At 40.8% G+C, this 15,000-nt stretch overlaps 1 protein-coding gene and 1 long non-coding RNA gene across 3 annotated transcripts in view; one reads left to right on the forward strand and one right to left on the reverse strand.

The window, feature by feature from the left end:
• LOC112217620 (neuromedin-B receptor) overlaps positions 1 to 13,660 on the reverse strand; it is a 13,839-nt gene extending 179 nt beyond the window's left edge. The window contains exons 1-3 of one of the 2 annotated variants that reach the window (XM_024378044.2): positions 13,390 to 13,660; positions 4,765 to 5,110; positions 1 to 663 (exon numbers count right to left, since the gene is read on the reverse strand). The exon at positions 1 to 663 is cut by the window's left edge and continues 179 nt beyond it. In XM_024378044.2, coding sequence (XP_024233812.2) covers positions 280 to 663; positions 4,765 to 5,110; positions 13,390 to 13,514 — 855 coding nt within the window. In that variant the 5' untranslated portion in view covers positions 13,515 to 13,660 and the 3' untranslated portion in view covers positions 1 to 279. The other variant, XM_042300724.1, reaches the window with a different exon arrangement.
• LOC121839973 lies at positions 2,116 to 5,199 on the forward strand. The gene is made up of 2 exons (XR_006079267.1): positions 2,116 to 2,309; positions 4,797 to 5,199. It is a non-coding gene; the product is annotated as an uncharacterized LOC121839973 (long non-coding RNA).
• Positions 13,661 to 15,000: the final 1,340 nt, after the last annotated feature.

Raw genomic sequence — 15,000 nt, forward strand, 5'->3', positions numbered from 1 at the left:
AACATGTAGATTGACACTACAAAGCATGAAAAATGGAACATTGTGGATACCGGAATCTCTCAAGACAGATTTGTTGACAAGTTCATGGGTGATCATCTCATCATCAGTGATATGTGGCATTGTGGGGAATGTATAGACAAGACAGCTTCAAACAAAGCATTTTCTGTTCAGCACACATGCATGACCTTTTCATAATAGTTCTCCTTGTAAAAGCTTTGCACGTAACTTTTTTTTGGTGCCACTCCCACCACTTACATGTCATCAGGTGACATCCTAAACCTACAGAGTGACCTCCTGCCTGTTGCCATGTCCGTTGATGACAGTAGGGGTGGTCTTCTTGATGGAGGTCATTCTTATGGCTGAGGTATGCTGCAGGTAGCTAGTGTTGCGTTCGTGGTGGGGCTTCCTCTTGCAGTGCAGTGAGCTGTTGAAGTGCCTTCGGAAACTCTCGCTCAGCAGGTAGAGGGCAAACGGGTTGACACAGGAGCTGGAGAAACTTAGCACCCGGGCCAGCAGGGTGATGATGAGGTGCGACAGAGAGGAGTCGATCTGACGGTAGTTGAAGGAGCGGTACATGTACAAGACATGGTTGGGGAACCAGCAAAGAGCGAAGAGGCCCACAAAAACCAGAACAATTTTGGCCAGCCGTTTTCTCGTCTCCATCTTGGAAAAAGAAAGAAAATAAATATGTAGTGTTTGAAAATGCATGATGATATTCAACATAAAACCTTGTCAATCTTCCAGAAGGATTACAGAGTACAAAATACAGAAGGCCTCCTTCCAGAAGGAATACAGAACGCCTACAAAATACAATTTGTCCAAATCTCACTCTTCTGTATTTTGCACAGGCTACAAGTAGTATGGCTATTGTCCTTCAGTTTCAATACAGTATCTACCAGAGACACCAAACAAGTATGAACAAACACAAAAGCAAGAGCCACCAGTACTCGACTTAGATTGCCCTTCAGTCAGCTCTCTAAGGCCTTCCCACACCGTACATAGGATTTAGTATTTCACAATTATTACATGTCACAAATTGTTAGGTTAGATTACTTGTTAGATATTACTACATGGTCGGAACTAGAAGCACAAGCATTTAGCTACACTTGCATCAATATCTGCTAACCATGTGTATGTGACAAATCAAATTTGATTATGAATGTTACCAAATTAAAATCTTGATTGTACATGTGCTTCAGTTTTGTATTCATATTCTGCGATTTGTTTGAGGCTACATCAGCCGAAATACTGTAGGCCTATTTGTTCTCTGCATGTGCCAGCACCAGTAGCGCAAGTGCCCATTATTATGTGCAGATACATCAAAAGAGGCGGAAGGCGCAGAATGTGGACTCGCAAATGGTTGGGCAGATATGGAAGGTATGGACTTTCTACAGAGGGAATTGGAAGTAATATACCATGTTGTATTAAAGTTATAGCCTATAGTTAGCATGCTAGATACTTAGGACACAGAGGTAGGTAATACTGAAAAGGCAGCTGCGTTCTCTCCACAGCTCCAGCAATCTGACTTTCATCACCTCCGTCCGCAACGTGCGTGTCGTTTGTTGTTCCTTCTCTCTTTGCGATCATTGTTTTGGTATCACATGCTGAGTGCTCATTGGCTATTGGCAGTAGTCCTTGCCCAATCGCGTCGTAGCACTGCTCATATTGCAAGATGCACGATAAAAATATTTCAGGGCATCCGACAGGGGTCTGGAGAACCGGACAGGCATCATCAGTGAGTCCTTCACCCGCTCAAATTACGTGAGTCGCGATGTAATGATCCTAGCCCAAATTCATGGAATTTTACTCCGATCGTGAACATTTTCGGGGATGGCAAAAACGTGGCGAATTCGTGTAGTGTATACCGGCATAAGGGTGTGTCAAAGATATCTTCACTGTGAGAACCTTTCATCGTAAGCGGAAATGTGAAACTAAAAGGTCCAGTCCAATCAATACTTCATTCCACAGTAGAGTGGCTGGCAAATAGTACTGATGGCAGGACTATTGCTTCTGAGTACTGCTAAGATTGTTTGAAAATAGTTTCAAGTCTACCTATTTGAACCTATCAGTGAGGTGAGCAGGAGATGGCGCTCTGAAAATCAACCCTGTGTAAGTTTAATAGCCTGGATAAATGTCATGATTTAGCTCGCCATTCATTGGCAGCCACCAAGTCTAGTGATCCTGGCACTCTACCCAAGATCCTTTTAGGTTTTTCAACAGAAGAATACGGCATGATCATTTTACTTTCATTTTGTTCATGACAGTATCTTGTATTGAAGTCGACAAATGATTCAGAAGAGTATTAAAAGGTAAGTCAATAGCAAGCTGTTATATCTGGTAAGATAGTAAAGCTAACCAGTGATAGGGATATCAAATTGAGTCATTGTTTGATTTGGCACAGTATCAACAATCTTTCATAGGTAAACTGAACATTTTCTGCATTGTTATTAACACATCACAGTTAGTTATTCATTGTTGTATTTGCTGGTCTCTGCAAGAAGTGTGGGGTATTAATTATAAATGAGATGGTTATGTTACATGAAGTAAAGATTGAAAAATCAGAGGAGTAAACTAAGATTTCATAAGCTCTACATTTTTGTCTAAATTGATGAGAAAGTGGTGAACATTTCACTTGTTTTTAAAGGGATACTTAGGGATTTTGGCAATGAAGCCCTTTATCTGCTTCCCCAGAGTCAGATGAACTGAGCTACCATTTTTATGCCTCTGGGTGCAGTTTGAAAGAAGTTGCTAACTAGCGTTAGCGCAATTGCTAACAAGCGTTAGCACAATGACTGGCCATCTGCTTCATTTTTCTGACCATAGACATCCAGTCATTGTGCTAACGCTAGTTAGCATTGTCTCACAAAACTACCTCTAACTTACTGAAAGCAGAGACATACTGTAGAAATGGTATCCACAAGTTCATCTGACTCTGGGAAGTAGATAAAGGGCTTCATTGAAATAGAATGTAGTTGATGCGGTTACTAAAACAGCTGTAGCATTGGATCAGTAGAAACTATTTTAATAACAGAGAAATAGACGGAGATGTCATGCCCTCTCAGACTGAATGTTCGTTATCATAACAGCATAACACAGCCCCTGGCAAAGGGAGATGGTTGGACTGTATCTTTTCATTCATACATATCACGTCTGAAATCATATTGACTAGCAGTGTCTGCCTGGGCAGCATTATTGTTCATATTAAATTGTAAATCTATGTAAAAAAAAAATACCATTGGAGGGACCCATCTCTATTCTAGAGTAAATCAAAAGAAAAAAAGATTAGATGATATCTAGAAGCCCTATTTCTAATGCCTTTACTGAAAATTGACTGTACAGCAGTTAAGACCACTGTTACTATAACTATTCATAAAGTCATGCCTGTTAGATGTGATAGTGATTCAAGAAATATTTTGTAATGTCTTAAACATTTACCAGAATCATGTTTAGTCTGCATATTCTCTCTCTCGTCTACACACACACACTCTCTGGCCTGTCTTTCATCAGGTTTCTGCAGCTTGTCATATAATTAATGTTAAATACATTTCTGCTTTTCAATAGGGACTGATGCCATCAGAGTTTTCTTCTTAATGAATCTTGAGCCTCTTACAGCCCAATCCCCATAGGGCATGTCTAATAGAACACAACCACAATGCACCACGTCAATAGCCTGTGTTGTCCTTCTAATCCAAAGGTACACCCAGATTATTAACTCATTTGATTTCAAATACAAAAAAACAGAAACAAATCTAGAGACAATAACATTGATTATTTGGTATTACTGTGAGGCAAAGACAGTGGAAGTTTAAGTGCAATGATTCGGTCATCCTCCAGGCTTCTGTATTTTTATGTGTCGCACCCAGTGACTCTAGTATAAATCTGTATCTACTCTAAACAATAGCTGGGACCCAGCCCTCTTGTTGTCTAACATTATAAATGAGTGGACGGTTAGGGCTCCCTCAACTGGAGGACCTACTGACTGTAAATAAGACAACACATGGAGACCTTCCAGCACCACTCATCACTAGTTGTTTACTATGTATTGCTCATTGTTGATGACAACCTCACATTGGTCAGTGTCAACAAGCTCCTGAGGCTACTTGAATATATTATGACTTGGGTTCAGGTCTAGGTCTGAGTCAGGATGTCAGTGATTGGAAGCTGGGTTTGGGTTTTGGGTGGGCCCTGATCTGGATTCAAGCCCATTTGTTTGATGATTCATTGGATGTTCTTAACGGCAAAGAAGCATCTGATTTACTATGCTTTGGTCAATGGACCCTCAATTAAATGTAGTCGACCAGATCATTGCTTACATTTATAATTTACCTCACCCTTCCCCTGACCTATCATTTTTTTTACCCCTGTAGACAGTAAAGATCAAGCCTCCATGCAACAATCAGTGATACATTTTGACAATGTCCTGTACTTGCCCTTTACAAACTTTAAATACTTACTTGGTGTATTAGGCTACATATGGAAATATCTGCATTAAAACCTAGAGCCTCCTTCCATTTAAAACTGTAACAACGGTTCCGGAGTTATGTCAAAAATAGTGAGAAAACGTGTGATGCAGTTCAGTTTCTTTGACTTCAAATGTGCACTCTAACTCAACGTGCACTCTAGCAGCTAACGACATCCAGTAAATGACCTGATGTTCTTAAAATGCCGTCCAGCATTCCAAATAACCACAACTGCAACAGCCAAACCTCATTTGTGACATGTTTGAGATACAGGCAGCAACATGTTGCTGTTGTTGTTACCTACCTGTCTCTTCGTGTGCTCACTGATCTCTCCAGGCATGTCGTGAGCACTCTTGACTAGAGTCCTGGCGATGTGGAAGTAGTATACAGAGATGATCCCCAGGGGAATCAGGAAGTACACCAGGAATATGAGGATGGAGTGGATCTTGGGATGCATGTCGTTGGAAAGGGGATAGGGCACGCAGGCGGTGAAGGTCACATTCTTGTCCTGGATGTGTACTACCTGGGAGAAGATGGCCTCGGGCACCGCCAGCAGGACGGAGATCACCCAGATGGACACAGCTTTCAGACATGTCCAGAACACGGCGCTGGATGTCTGGATGTCCATAGGATTCACAATGGCTTTGTACCTGGAAACACAACAAAACCATAGAAAAATATTAGTGCTCCTTCATCTTGATCCTTTGAAATGACATTAAAAGCAGTCTTTTTCATGCAATTAAATGTCCAGCTGTCCTTACTGCTCTAATTTTCTTGTGTAAATTGAAATATGATTTACATTTATATTTTAATCATTTAGCAGACGCTCATATCCAGAGCGACTTGGTATTGTGATTATAGTTAATCAATCTAATTAACTTTCTTCCTCTTTGCAAAATTAAGAGGCTTTGACAAAGACATGGCATCTCTGAGTCCATTGGCACAGAATAGTAGCTTCATAGATTGTTGGTGATATTGTAAACATGTAGGAGACCTATGAAGTGCATTATGATTGCACTAGCTAATTAATTACTGTCCTGTCTACAACAAACCCACATTAATTACAATAATTACCACTGAATGAAATTCTAATTATTCAACTGAAACAGCAATGTGTTCCTGCACTGCTCTCAACGTGAATCTAAATGTTGAAACCAAAATGTTTACAAGCTGATCAATACAACTCATTTGAAGGTTAGACTTTGGACTTATCTCCTGTGTAAATCAACACTCAGTGCTATGTGCACAGAATAATCCATTCCTGCTAAGTCATATAATGGGAAGAAATATATTAAATGAGGGTGCAACAGAGGAAGTGTGCTCCACAGGGCATGAAGGCTTTTTTTTATGCTTCAATGATGGAAGATTTTTCACCTTCTGACAGTTTTCTAAATTATATTTCTGCTGATTAAATGTCTGGTTTGGAGGAGAATCTCCATTGGAAGCCCTTGACTGTGCTGTTACACCAGCCTCAGCTGCCCTCTGCCCCTGTAGAAATCCGCCATACTCAAAGACTACGCTGCCTCAGGCAAGAACAGACAAGCGCAGAAAAACTGACAGTCTTTGATATCTCACCAGAGAAAATGCTTATGCATTTATTGTAGTAAACCGCTGTAATCCCACTTCTTTGTGTTTTTATGCTTGAGAGCAAGCGCCCAAAGGAGTGCTAACAAGATTACATTATTTTAAGCCATCACATAGGGTAAGCATATAAATGGTGTATTTTCATTGCTCACATTACATGCTCAAATGGACTAGGCAGACCATAAAGAGAACAGCTTTAGACTGTAATCTCACCATATGGCTGTCCTAATAGCTCCTAGTGACAGGGATGTCCAACAGTCATGGTCATTTCCGGTGAAGAGTGACACAGCCAAACATTTCCTCCAACTGATATCGCTCTGGATTACGGTCAGTGACATGGAAAGGCTAAATACAAAGCCCTGCACCATCTTCCGACCCCTATCATGGCCTGCACAATGGGGTATTATTTTTTATCAGAAAATCACATGGACTTTAATTTGATAATAATAATTTTAAAAAATGTACTAAATCAATATTTGGCAGCCCAGGAATTTATGACATCAGTGAACTTTTAGCTGAGGAAGGAGCTCTTAATACCAGAAGACAAGCTATTTGTGGGGGTATAGAATGGTCACTTGAGAAGGTCAATGTCTCCAAGCACCATTGGTCTTGTTGAGGGTATGTGGAGGAGAAGAAAGGAAAGTGGGGGCTGGGTCAAATTAAGGTCCCAAACAAAGATGCGGGCATGATTGCCCTTTCAACCATCCACACGCAGACAATAAATGATGCTCTGCGCAGATACTTCTGACTGTGACGCCTCCTGAATGTCTCATGTATCAATCTATTCCAATCTCCGCATTCATGCTGCTCCTTCCAGGGACGATAAATGGCCATTTAACCATCTGTCTCACCTGAATAAAACAATATAACACAAATTGGGCTTATTGAAGTTAGTACAACCAGCAGGTGTACACTATTTGATCCCTTTAAAATAATTCTAGGGATACACTTGGTCTGTCAATCAAAAAATGAACAGATTTGTCAGTGACAATTGCCCAGCATTCAATTATGATAACACTTGGGGATATAGTTTAGGGATCAGACACTTGTCATTAAAAGGAATCAGTCATAATTGATTAATCATTAATAATTACATACAGTGCCTTCGGAAACTATTCAGACCCCTTGACTTTTTCTTACGTTACAGCCTTATTCTAAAATAGATTTTCCTCATCAGTCTACACACAATACCTCATAATGACAAAGCAAAAACAGGTTTAGAAATGTTTGTTAATTTATTAAATAAAAAACGGAAACATCTCATTTGCATAAGTATTCAGATCCTTTACTCGGTACTTTGTTGAAGCAGCTTTGGCAGTGATTACAGCATTTAGTCTTCTTGGGTATGATGCTACAAGCTTGGCACACCTGTATTTGGGGGTTTTCTCCCATTCTTCTCTGCAGATCCTCTCAAGCTCTGTCAGGTTGGATGGGGAGCGTTGCTACACAGCTATTTTCAGGTCGCTCCAGAGATGTTCGATTGGTTTCAAGTCCAGGTTCTAGCTGGGCCCCTCAAGGACATTGAGACTTGTCCCGAAGCCACTCCTGCATTGTCTTGGCTGTGTTCTTAGAGTCATTGTCCTGTTGGAAGCTACCTTCGACCCAGTCTGAGGTCCTGAGCAGACTAGAGCAGGTTTTCATCAAGGATCTCACTGTACTTTGCTCCTTTCATCTTTCCCTCGATCCTGACTAGTCTCCCAGTCCCTGCCGCTGAAAAACATCCCCACAGCATGATGCTGCCACCACTATGCTTCACCATAGGGATGGTGCCAGGTTTCCTCCAGATGTGACGCTTGGTATTCAGGCCAAAGAGTTCAATCTTAGTTTCATCAGACCAGAGAATATTGTTTCTCATGGTCAGAGTATTTAGGTGCCTTTTGGCAAACTGCAAGTGGGCTACAATGTGCCTTTTACTGAGGAGTGGCTTCCGTCTGGCCACTCTACCATAAAGGCCTGATTGGTGGAGTGCTGCAGAGATGGTTGTCTTTCTGGAAGGTTTCCCATCTCCGCAGAGGAACTCCAGAGCTCTGTCAGAGTGACCATCGGGTTCTTGGTCACCTCCCTGACCAAGGCCCTTCTCCCCCGATCGCTCAGTTTGGCCAAGCGGCCAGCTCCAGGAAGAGTCTTGGTGGTTCCAAACTTCTTCCATTTAAGAATGATGGGGGCCACTGTGTTTTTGGGGACCTTAAATGCTGCAGACATGTGCCTCGACACAATCCTGTCTCTGAGCACTACTGACAATTCCTTTGACCTCATGGCTTGATTTTTTTCTGACATGCACTATCAACTGTGGGACCTTATTTATATAGACTGGTCTATGCCTTTCCAAATCATGTTCAATCAATTGAATTTACCACAGGTGGACTCCAATCAAGTTGTAGAAACATATCAAGGATGATTAATGTAAACAGGATGCACCTGAGCTTAATTTCTAGTCTAATAGCAAAAGGTCAGAATACACATGTAAATAAGGTATTTATTTGTATACATTTGCAAATATATCTAAACTGTTTTAGATTTGTCATTATGGGGTACTGTGTGTAGATTGCTGAGGGAAAAAATATTTGATCCATTTTAGAATAAGGCTGTAATGTAACAAAATGTGGGAAAAGGGGTCTGAATTGGAGGTCGACGGATTAATCGGAATGGCCGATTAATTAGGGCCGATTTCACATTTTCATAACAATCGGAAATCGGTATTTTTGGGCGCCGTTTTTATTTTTTTACACCTTTATTTAATCTTTATTTAACTAGGCAAGTCAGTTAAGAACACATTCTTATTTTCAATGACGGCCTAGGAACGGTGGGTTAACTGCCTCGTTCAGGGGCAGAAAGACAGATTTTCACCTTGTCAGCTCGGGGATCCGGCCTTGCAACCTTACAGTTAACTAGTCCAACGCAGACCTGCCTCTCTCTCGTTGCACTCCACAAGGAGACTGCCTGTTACGCAAATGCAGTAAGCCAAGGTAAGTTGCTAGCTAGTATTAAACTTATCTTATAAAAAACAATCAATCATAATCACTAGTTAACTACACATGGTTGATGATATTACTAGATATTATCTAGCGTGTCCTGTGTTGCATATATGTAAGTAAGTATCTAAGTATCTGACTGAGTGGTGGTAGGCAGAAGCAGTTTATGACTTCAAACCTATCAACTCCTGAGATGAGGCTGGTGTGACCGAAGTGAAATGGCTGGCTAGTTAGCGCGCGCTAAGAGTTTCAAACCTCACTCGCTCTGAGCCTTGGGGTGGTTGTTTCCCTTGCTCTGCATGGGTAACGCTTTGATGTAGTGGCTGTTGTCATTGTATTGCTGGTTCGAGCCCAGGGAGGAGCGAGGAGAGGGACGGAAGCTATACTGTTACACTGGCAATACTAAAGTGCCTATAAGATCATCCAATAGTCAAAGGTTAATGAAATACAAATGGTATAGAGGGAAATAGTCCTATAATTACTACAACCTAAAACTTCTTACCTGGGAATATTGAAGACTCATGTTAAAAGGAACCACCAGCTTTCATATGTTCTCATGTTCTGAGCAAGGAACTGAAAACATTAGCTTTCTTACATAGCACATATTGCACTTTTACGTTCTTCTCCAACACTTTGTTTTTGCATTATTTAAACCAAATTGAACATGTTTATCTACTTGAGGCTAAATTGATTTTATTGATGTATTATATTAAGTTAAAATAAGTGTTCATTCAGTATTGTTGTAATTGTCTTCATTACAAATACATATTTATTTTTAAATCAGCCGATTAATCGGTATCGGAGTTGAAAAATCATAATCTGTCGACCTCTAGTCTGAATACATTCCCGAAGGCACTGTATGTTAATTGTTCTATCACGTTAGCATGCAATTGCCATAACATGTACAATGACGTAAATTAGGTACAGTATACATAATAATATTGGCATGAAGGATATTTCACATTATCCTACTCTTCATCTTACCTGTCCGCGCTTAGTGCAGTGAGAGTGAACACCGAGACTCCGACTGAAGTGAGTTGAATGACCGGAATTAGTTTGCAAGCCACAACACCGAAGATCCACTCCTCAAAGAAGTATCTGAACGCATCCACTGGAACACAAGTGACCAAAAGCAAAAGATCCCCAGCTGCCAAACTCGAAATAAATATGTTGGGGACGCTCCTCATTGCACTGTTGGTGATAAAAATCTTAACCAAGGTAATGTTCCCCAACAATCCAATCGTTATGATCAGAATATACACAGTCGGTATGACACATCTTATAATAAAATCAATAGTTTCTCTTTCAGCAGGTATCCAATCATCAGTAAAGTTGTAAAAGACAGAATGTCCAGTAAAAGATACGTTCTCTAAAATATTATCCATTGCTTCTCAGGGATTTGTTCAATAATCACCTTGATAAAATGGCATTGAGGATGACCGTTTTCCAAAGCAAGTCTGAGGCGCGGTAGCTGGCCCTCCAAGAAAGTGCTGAAATGTCAGTGTTGCGCGACTCAAGCCACAATGACTGAAGCGCAAAAGGAGGCACTTTTTCAACACGCATAGCGTAGCCTACAGCAACGATGACGGAAAAAGAAGTCACACCAGTTTTGCGTGTGATGTGTAGCATTGTCAATGCAACTCACATACCGTTTCATAGTGGTACGTTTATCGAATATAAACGGAATAAACTATAGGCTATGCTAGGCTACTGTATTAGCACCAAATACAATTGTCACGTTTAGGATGAGAAAGCTGTGCTTGGAAAGATGTGTGAATTAGGATGAGTTTTTTTTTTTTGGGGGGCAATAAGGAAAATCCAATAAGTAATTTTTCGAAACTGAACCCACTCATTGTCCTGTGCAGGTGTTTCATTATCAGCCCGCCGCATCTGTAAGAGCTGTATGGTGTCCTTCTTTGGGGAAAGTGAAGGGTTATAGAAATGCCATAAATACGGAAAGCAGTGAGGGTGGTAAAGTTAGGGGGAGAGACTCACAGAGGTAATTCGAGGGGGGAGTGAAGTAGCCTAAATCAGAACATAAACGAACGTTTCGCTTGCTTATTCCCCATACGGGAGTTAAAAGAAAGCCATTGAAGGTATGGCTTCTGAATGTTAATACCTCTGGACATGACTGATGTTAGGAACAATATAAATAATCTAATAAATTAGTTAAGAGAGTTGGTCACATCTATCAAAGCGCAACTGAAAACGTAATACACATCTTATCGGGTATAAAAACGGTCTATGTGGCATCGATATTAGTCAAACATTTATTCTAGTGTCAAAATTGTCTACAAAGTGTGAAGAGGATAATTTTGGTCGTAAAGTCAGTCTCGTCCAAAACAGAGTTTTGTCATGACTTAGGCCTACTTTAGGGTTGGGTTTTGATTTCGACAAATGCTCACAGTGGCTACAGCTGCGGTGATTGCGGTCCTATCCAATCCTACCACAGAACACACAGAAGGCCTTTTCACGCGGCGTTGTTCTTAGCCCCGCGCTATCTTAGCCTCAAGTTAAGACTGGCCCTGGCCGAGCTTATCCTGTGTTCACACAGGCATTTCTTGACCCTGGGCTAAGCTTTAGCCCTGGGCTAAGAATGCAACGTTTGTATTCCAAAGCCCTGCTAATGGACAAACACATGCAGCCAACATTCTCTCTGACACAAGACCAATTTAAAACAATAACACATTATTTCCTCTTGCTTCTAGGTTAGCATTTTATTTCCAACAGTGATGGTTTGTATAAACCTTGGTGTCTGCCTGTCTGACCTCGGAAACAAAGTTTAACTTTTGAAATGCCATCTCGCCCCTATACAGAGAATGCTGTGCATGGACGAAACATCAACTTTTCTGATCCAAGCGATATCATGCAACAATATTATTATAATGGATAGCTATATCCAATTAAATGTCAATAGAAAAACTATGAAAACAGATGAAAATTGAGCGTTTGCTGCCCTTCCAGCTGTAGAGTTTGTGGCTTCAGTTGGCTAACTAAAGGTGCGTTCGTAAATTCACTCTGGCTATCTACCCCCTGATGATAGAGCACTCTCCTCTGACTGTGCCAGAGCGCAGAATAATTGATGGATTTATGAATGCTCAACACCTGTTGAATATGGCTGGTGTCAGTAAACGTCGTCAAAGAAGCATAATTCAACTGTTGCTAGCAGCAGTTACAGTCACCAATTCTATGGATAGCATGAAAACAGCCTAACCACCTCTGCTAGGGCTAGTAAAATGGTCAGAGTGAGGTGTTCTCTCATTGTGTCTGGAAGTAGCTAGAAAGCTAGACAAAGTTAGCCAGTTAGCTTGGGTGCTTGACTGCCATTGTGAGGTCAGAACGCTTGGATCAACCTCCTTGGCCAGAGTGTCCAGTGTGCGCTCCTAGAGTGAAACGCTGTCCATTAGTAAATTCAGAATCTGACAAGCTCTGAAATTACCAACGCCCAGAGCGCACTCTGGCACTCCAGAGTGAATTTACGAACACACCCTTAGTGAGAACGTTAGCAAGCCTGCATAGCAACAGTTATTTTTCCATAGCAACCAATGTTTTGCATGGATGAAAGTATTTTTGTATTTTTTTTGTCAGGTTTTGTTCTCAAATGTAAGTGTAGCGGGTTTTATATGTACCACAGGAAAACCAAGAATTGAAGAGCGACACCACGGCTATCTTTTTGGCTTTTATGTTGATCTGCAATAGTATTGTGAAAAGACAGGACCAGAACACATCAGTCTCCAATGCACCATCTGACAAGTTGTTCTTTCTCTCTGTTTTCTCAGACTCACACAAATCACATTAATACAGAAAGCCATAATGTATAAAATAATAACAAGTCCTTAATACAACGAATGCATAATTTTAATTCTTAGACAATAGAACCATACCTGCAATAGTATTGTGAAAAGACAGGACAGGAACACATGTCTCCAATGTACCATCTGACCAGTTGTTCTATACAGGAGCATGAAGAAAGGTAAAATACATATCCTGTCTCACATCCCCAATACATTGCTAGGTGCTTTCAGTGTTGACAGTATCAAAATACAACAACTCATGTACAAAAACAAGTTACAACGTGAAATCGCCTCTATCCCGTTCAGACCATAGAGGGCCAAAACTACATCTCCCATATTGCAACGCCAGCACCAGTCGGCAGCTCAGCTAACCGTCTGCATCACAGAATGACATGCTAGCTAGCAACAGCAGCACTTTTAGCCCTCTGTAAACTATATTAATAACAACAATAAACTCTGAAAGTTACATGTTTCAATAGTCTCACACTCCCTTATAACAATATCTACAGCATTAACCTTGGTGTGGTTGATGTATATCACTTTATGGACTTCTACAAAGGAGTAATCTGCCACACATACCTTTCTCTCTGTTTTCTCGGACTGAGAACGGGAGCTACGGGTAGTAGCAGGGTGTTAGGAGGTGACGCAAGCACCCAGATGAAATAAAATACATTTAATGAAACACAATCCGAAGATGTTAACATCCTTCAGCTACTGTAGCTGCCTACCTAACATCAACAGGCAGCACCAGTAGCGCAACAATTAAAAATAGACACCAAAAGTAAAGTTCCTGGCGACCATAGAGATCTGACTCCTCTCTTCCGTCTGAACTTGGAATATTCCTGTTCGCGGGCTTGGGCCACTGACCCTCAACCGGGTCGTTCTGTCCTGCGTTGTGTAATATTCTAATAATTTGAAGTTTGATGGAATAACCTTTTTAACTCTCCTTACATAAGGATGAAATAGTATAGACCCCTTTCCAGTACAAGACACACTGACATCATGCACAGATGCGCGCAAATCTTGGCTGCAGTAAGAAAAACCATCACCATCTGCACCCATTCAATATAGCCTAGAGTTAAGTTTTTATTACTTGGGGTTCTCATATTCTTACAATTATGTTTGATTATTGCATGAACAGTCTCTAAGATTATATTTGGTATTAATCTTTGCAAAATAACTTAATGCAGCAGTTGTTAGCTAGAATGCTAAGATTCATTGACAGGCTGTAGCAAAATAGGCATTTTACTGGTTGAGGTCGAAGTGTTTTAAAAAATATATATAATGCAGTTGATTTGCGATTTTGACACATTAAGCAGGACATTCATATGAGCCTTAAAATCCAAACATAATCCAAAAGTAGTATGAAATGCACTCATACGAAACAAGTAAATATAAGCTTTTTTTGCTGGCATTCTATAAGAACTGTATTGTGCCACCAACACCGACAATGTTTGCAAACACAAAAAGGGGTCTATACATTTACTTATCAAATAGCGTGCAGAACGCATCACAAGCATATGCAAAATAAGTGAGTGTAGCTTTTGATTCTGTGTTGTTTTTGACTTCGTTTCACACTGGCTTTTGGCACTGTGTTTCTGGGGCTTGCCCGAAGTCTGTGCTAACCCTGCTCCAGAGCAGGGCCAGCTAGCCGTGAGCTAAGGTTGGTGTTAGCCCAAGAATGCACAAGTGTAAACAGATGCTTAGCCCCAGGCTAAAATCTCCTTAGCCCCAGGCTAAAATCTCCTTAGCCCCAGGCTAAAATCTCCTTAGCCCTAGGCTAAGGACGTGCAGTGTGAACTCGAAACAGTCAGACAGAGCTGCCCAGCACCATAGCGATCAGACTTTGTTTACATAAGACAAAACCTAATGCATTTTTTTTACTTAAGAAATATGGCACCAAACACCTAAGCTCAGTGTTCCCAAACCTAGTCCTGGGGACTACAAGGGCTGCCTTTTTGGGGTTTTGCCCTAGCACTTCACAGCTGATTCAAATAATTGACTCATCAACAATATTTGAGTCAGCTGTGAATTTCTAAGGCAAAAACCAAAACGTGTACCCCTTTGGGTCCTAAGGACCGAGTTAGGGAAACGCTGCCTTAGTTATATGTAAAATTAAACCACTAAAAATGTAAAATTAATAACAGATTCCTTGAGTTATTCATTCTGACTATTTTGAGGAAGTGATTC

This window comes from Oncorhynchus tshawytscha, linkage group LG18, assembly GCF_018296145.1.
Source record: "Oncorhynchus tshawytscha isolate Ot180627B linkage group LG18, Otsh_v2.0, whole genome shotgun sequence".
In the NCBI taxonomy this organism is placed as follows: Eukaryota; Metazoa; Chordata; class Actinopteri; order Salmoniformes; family Salmonidae; genus Oncorhynchus; species Oncorhynchus tshawytscha.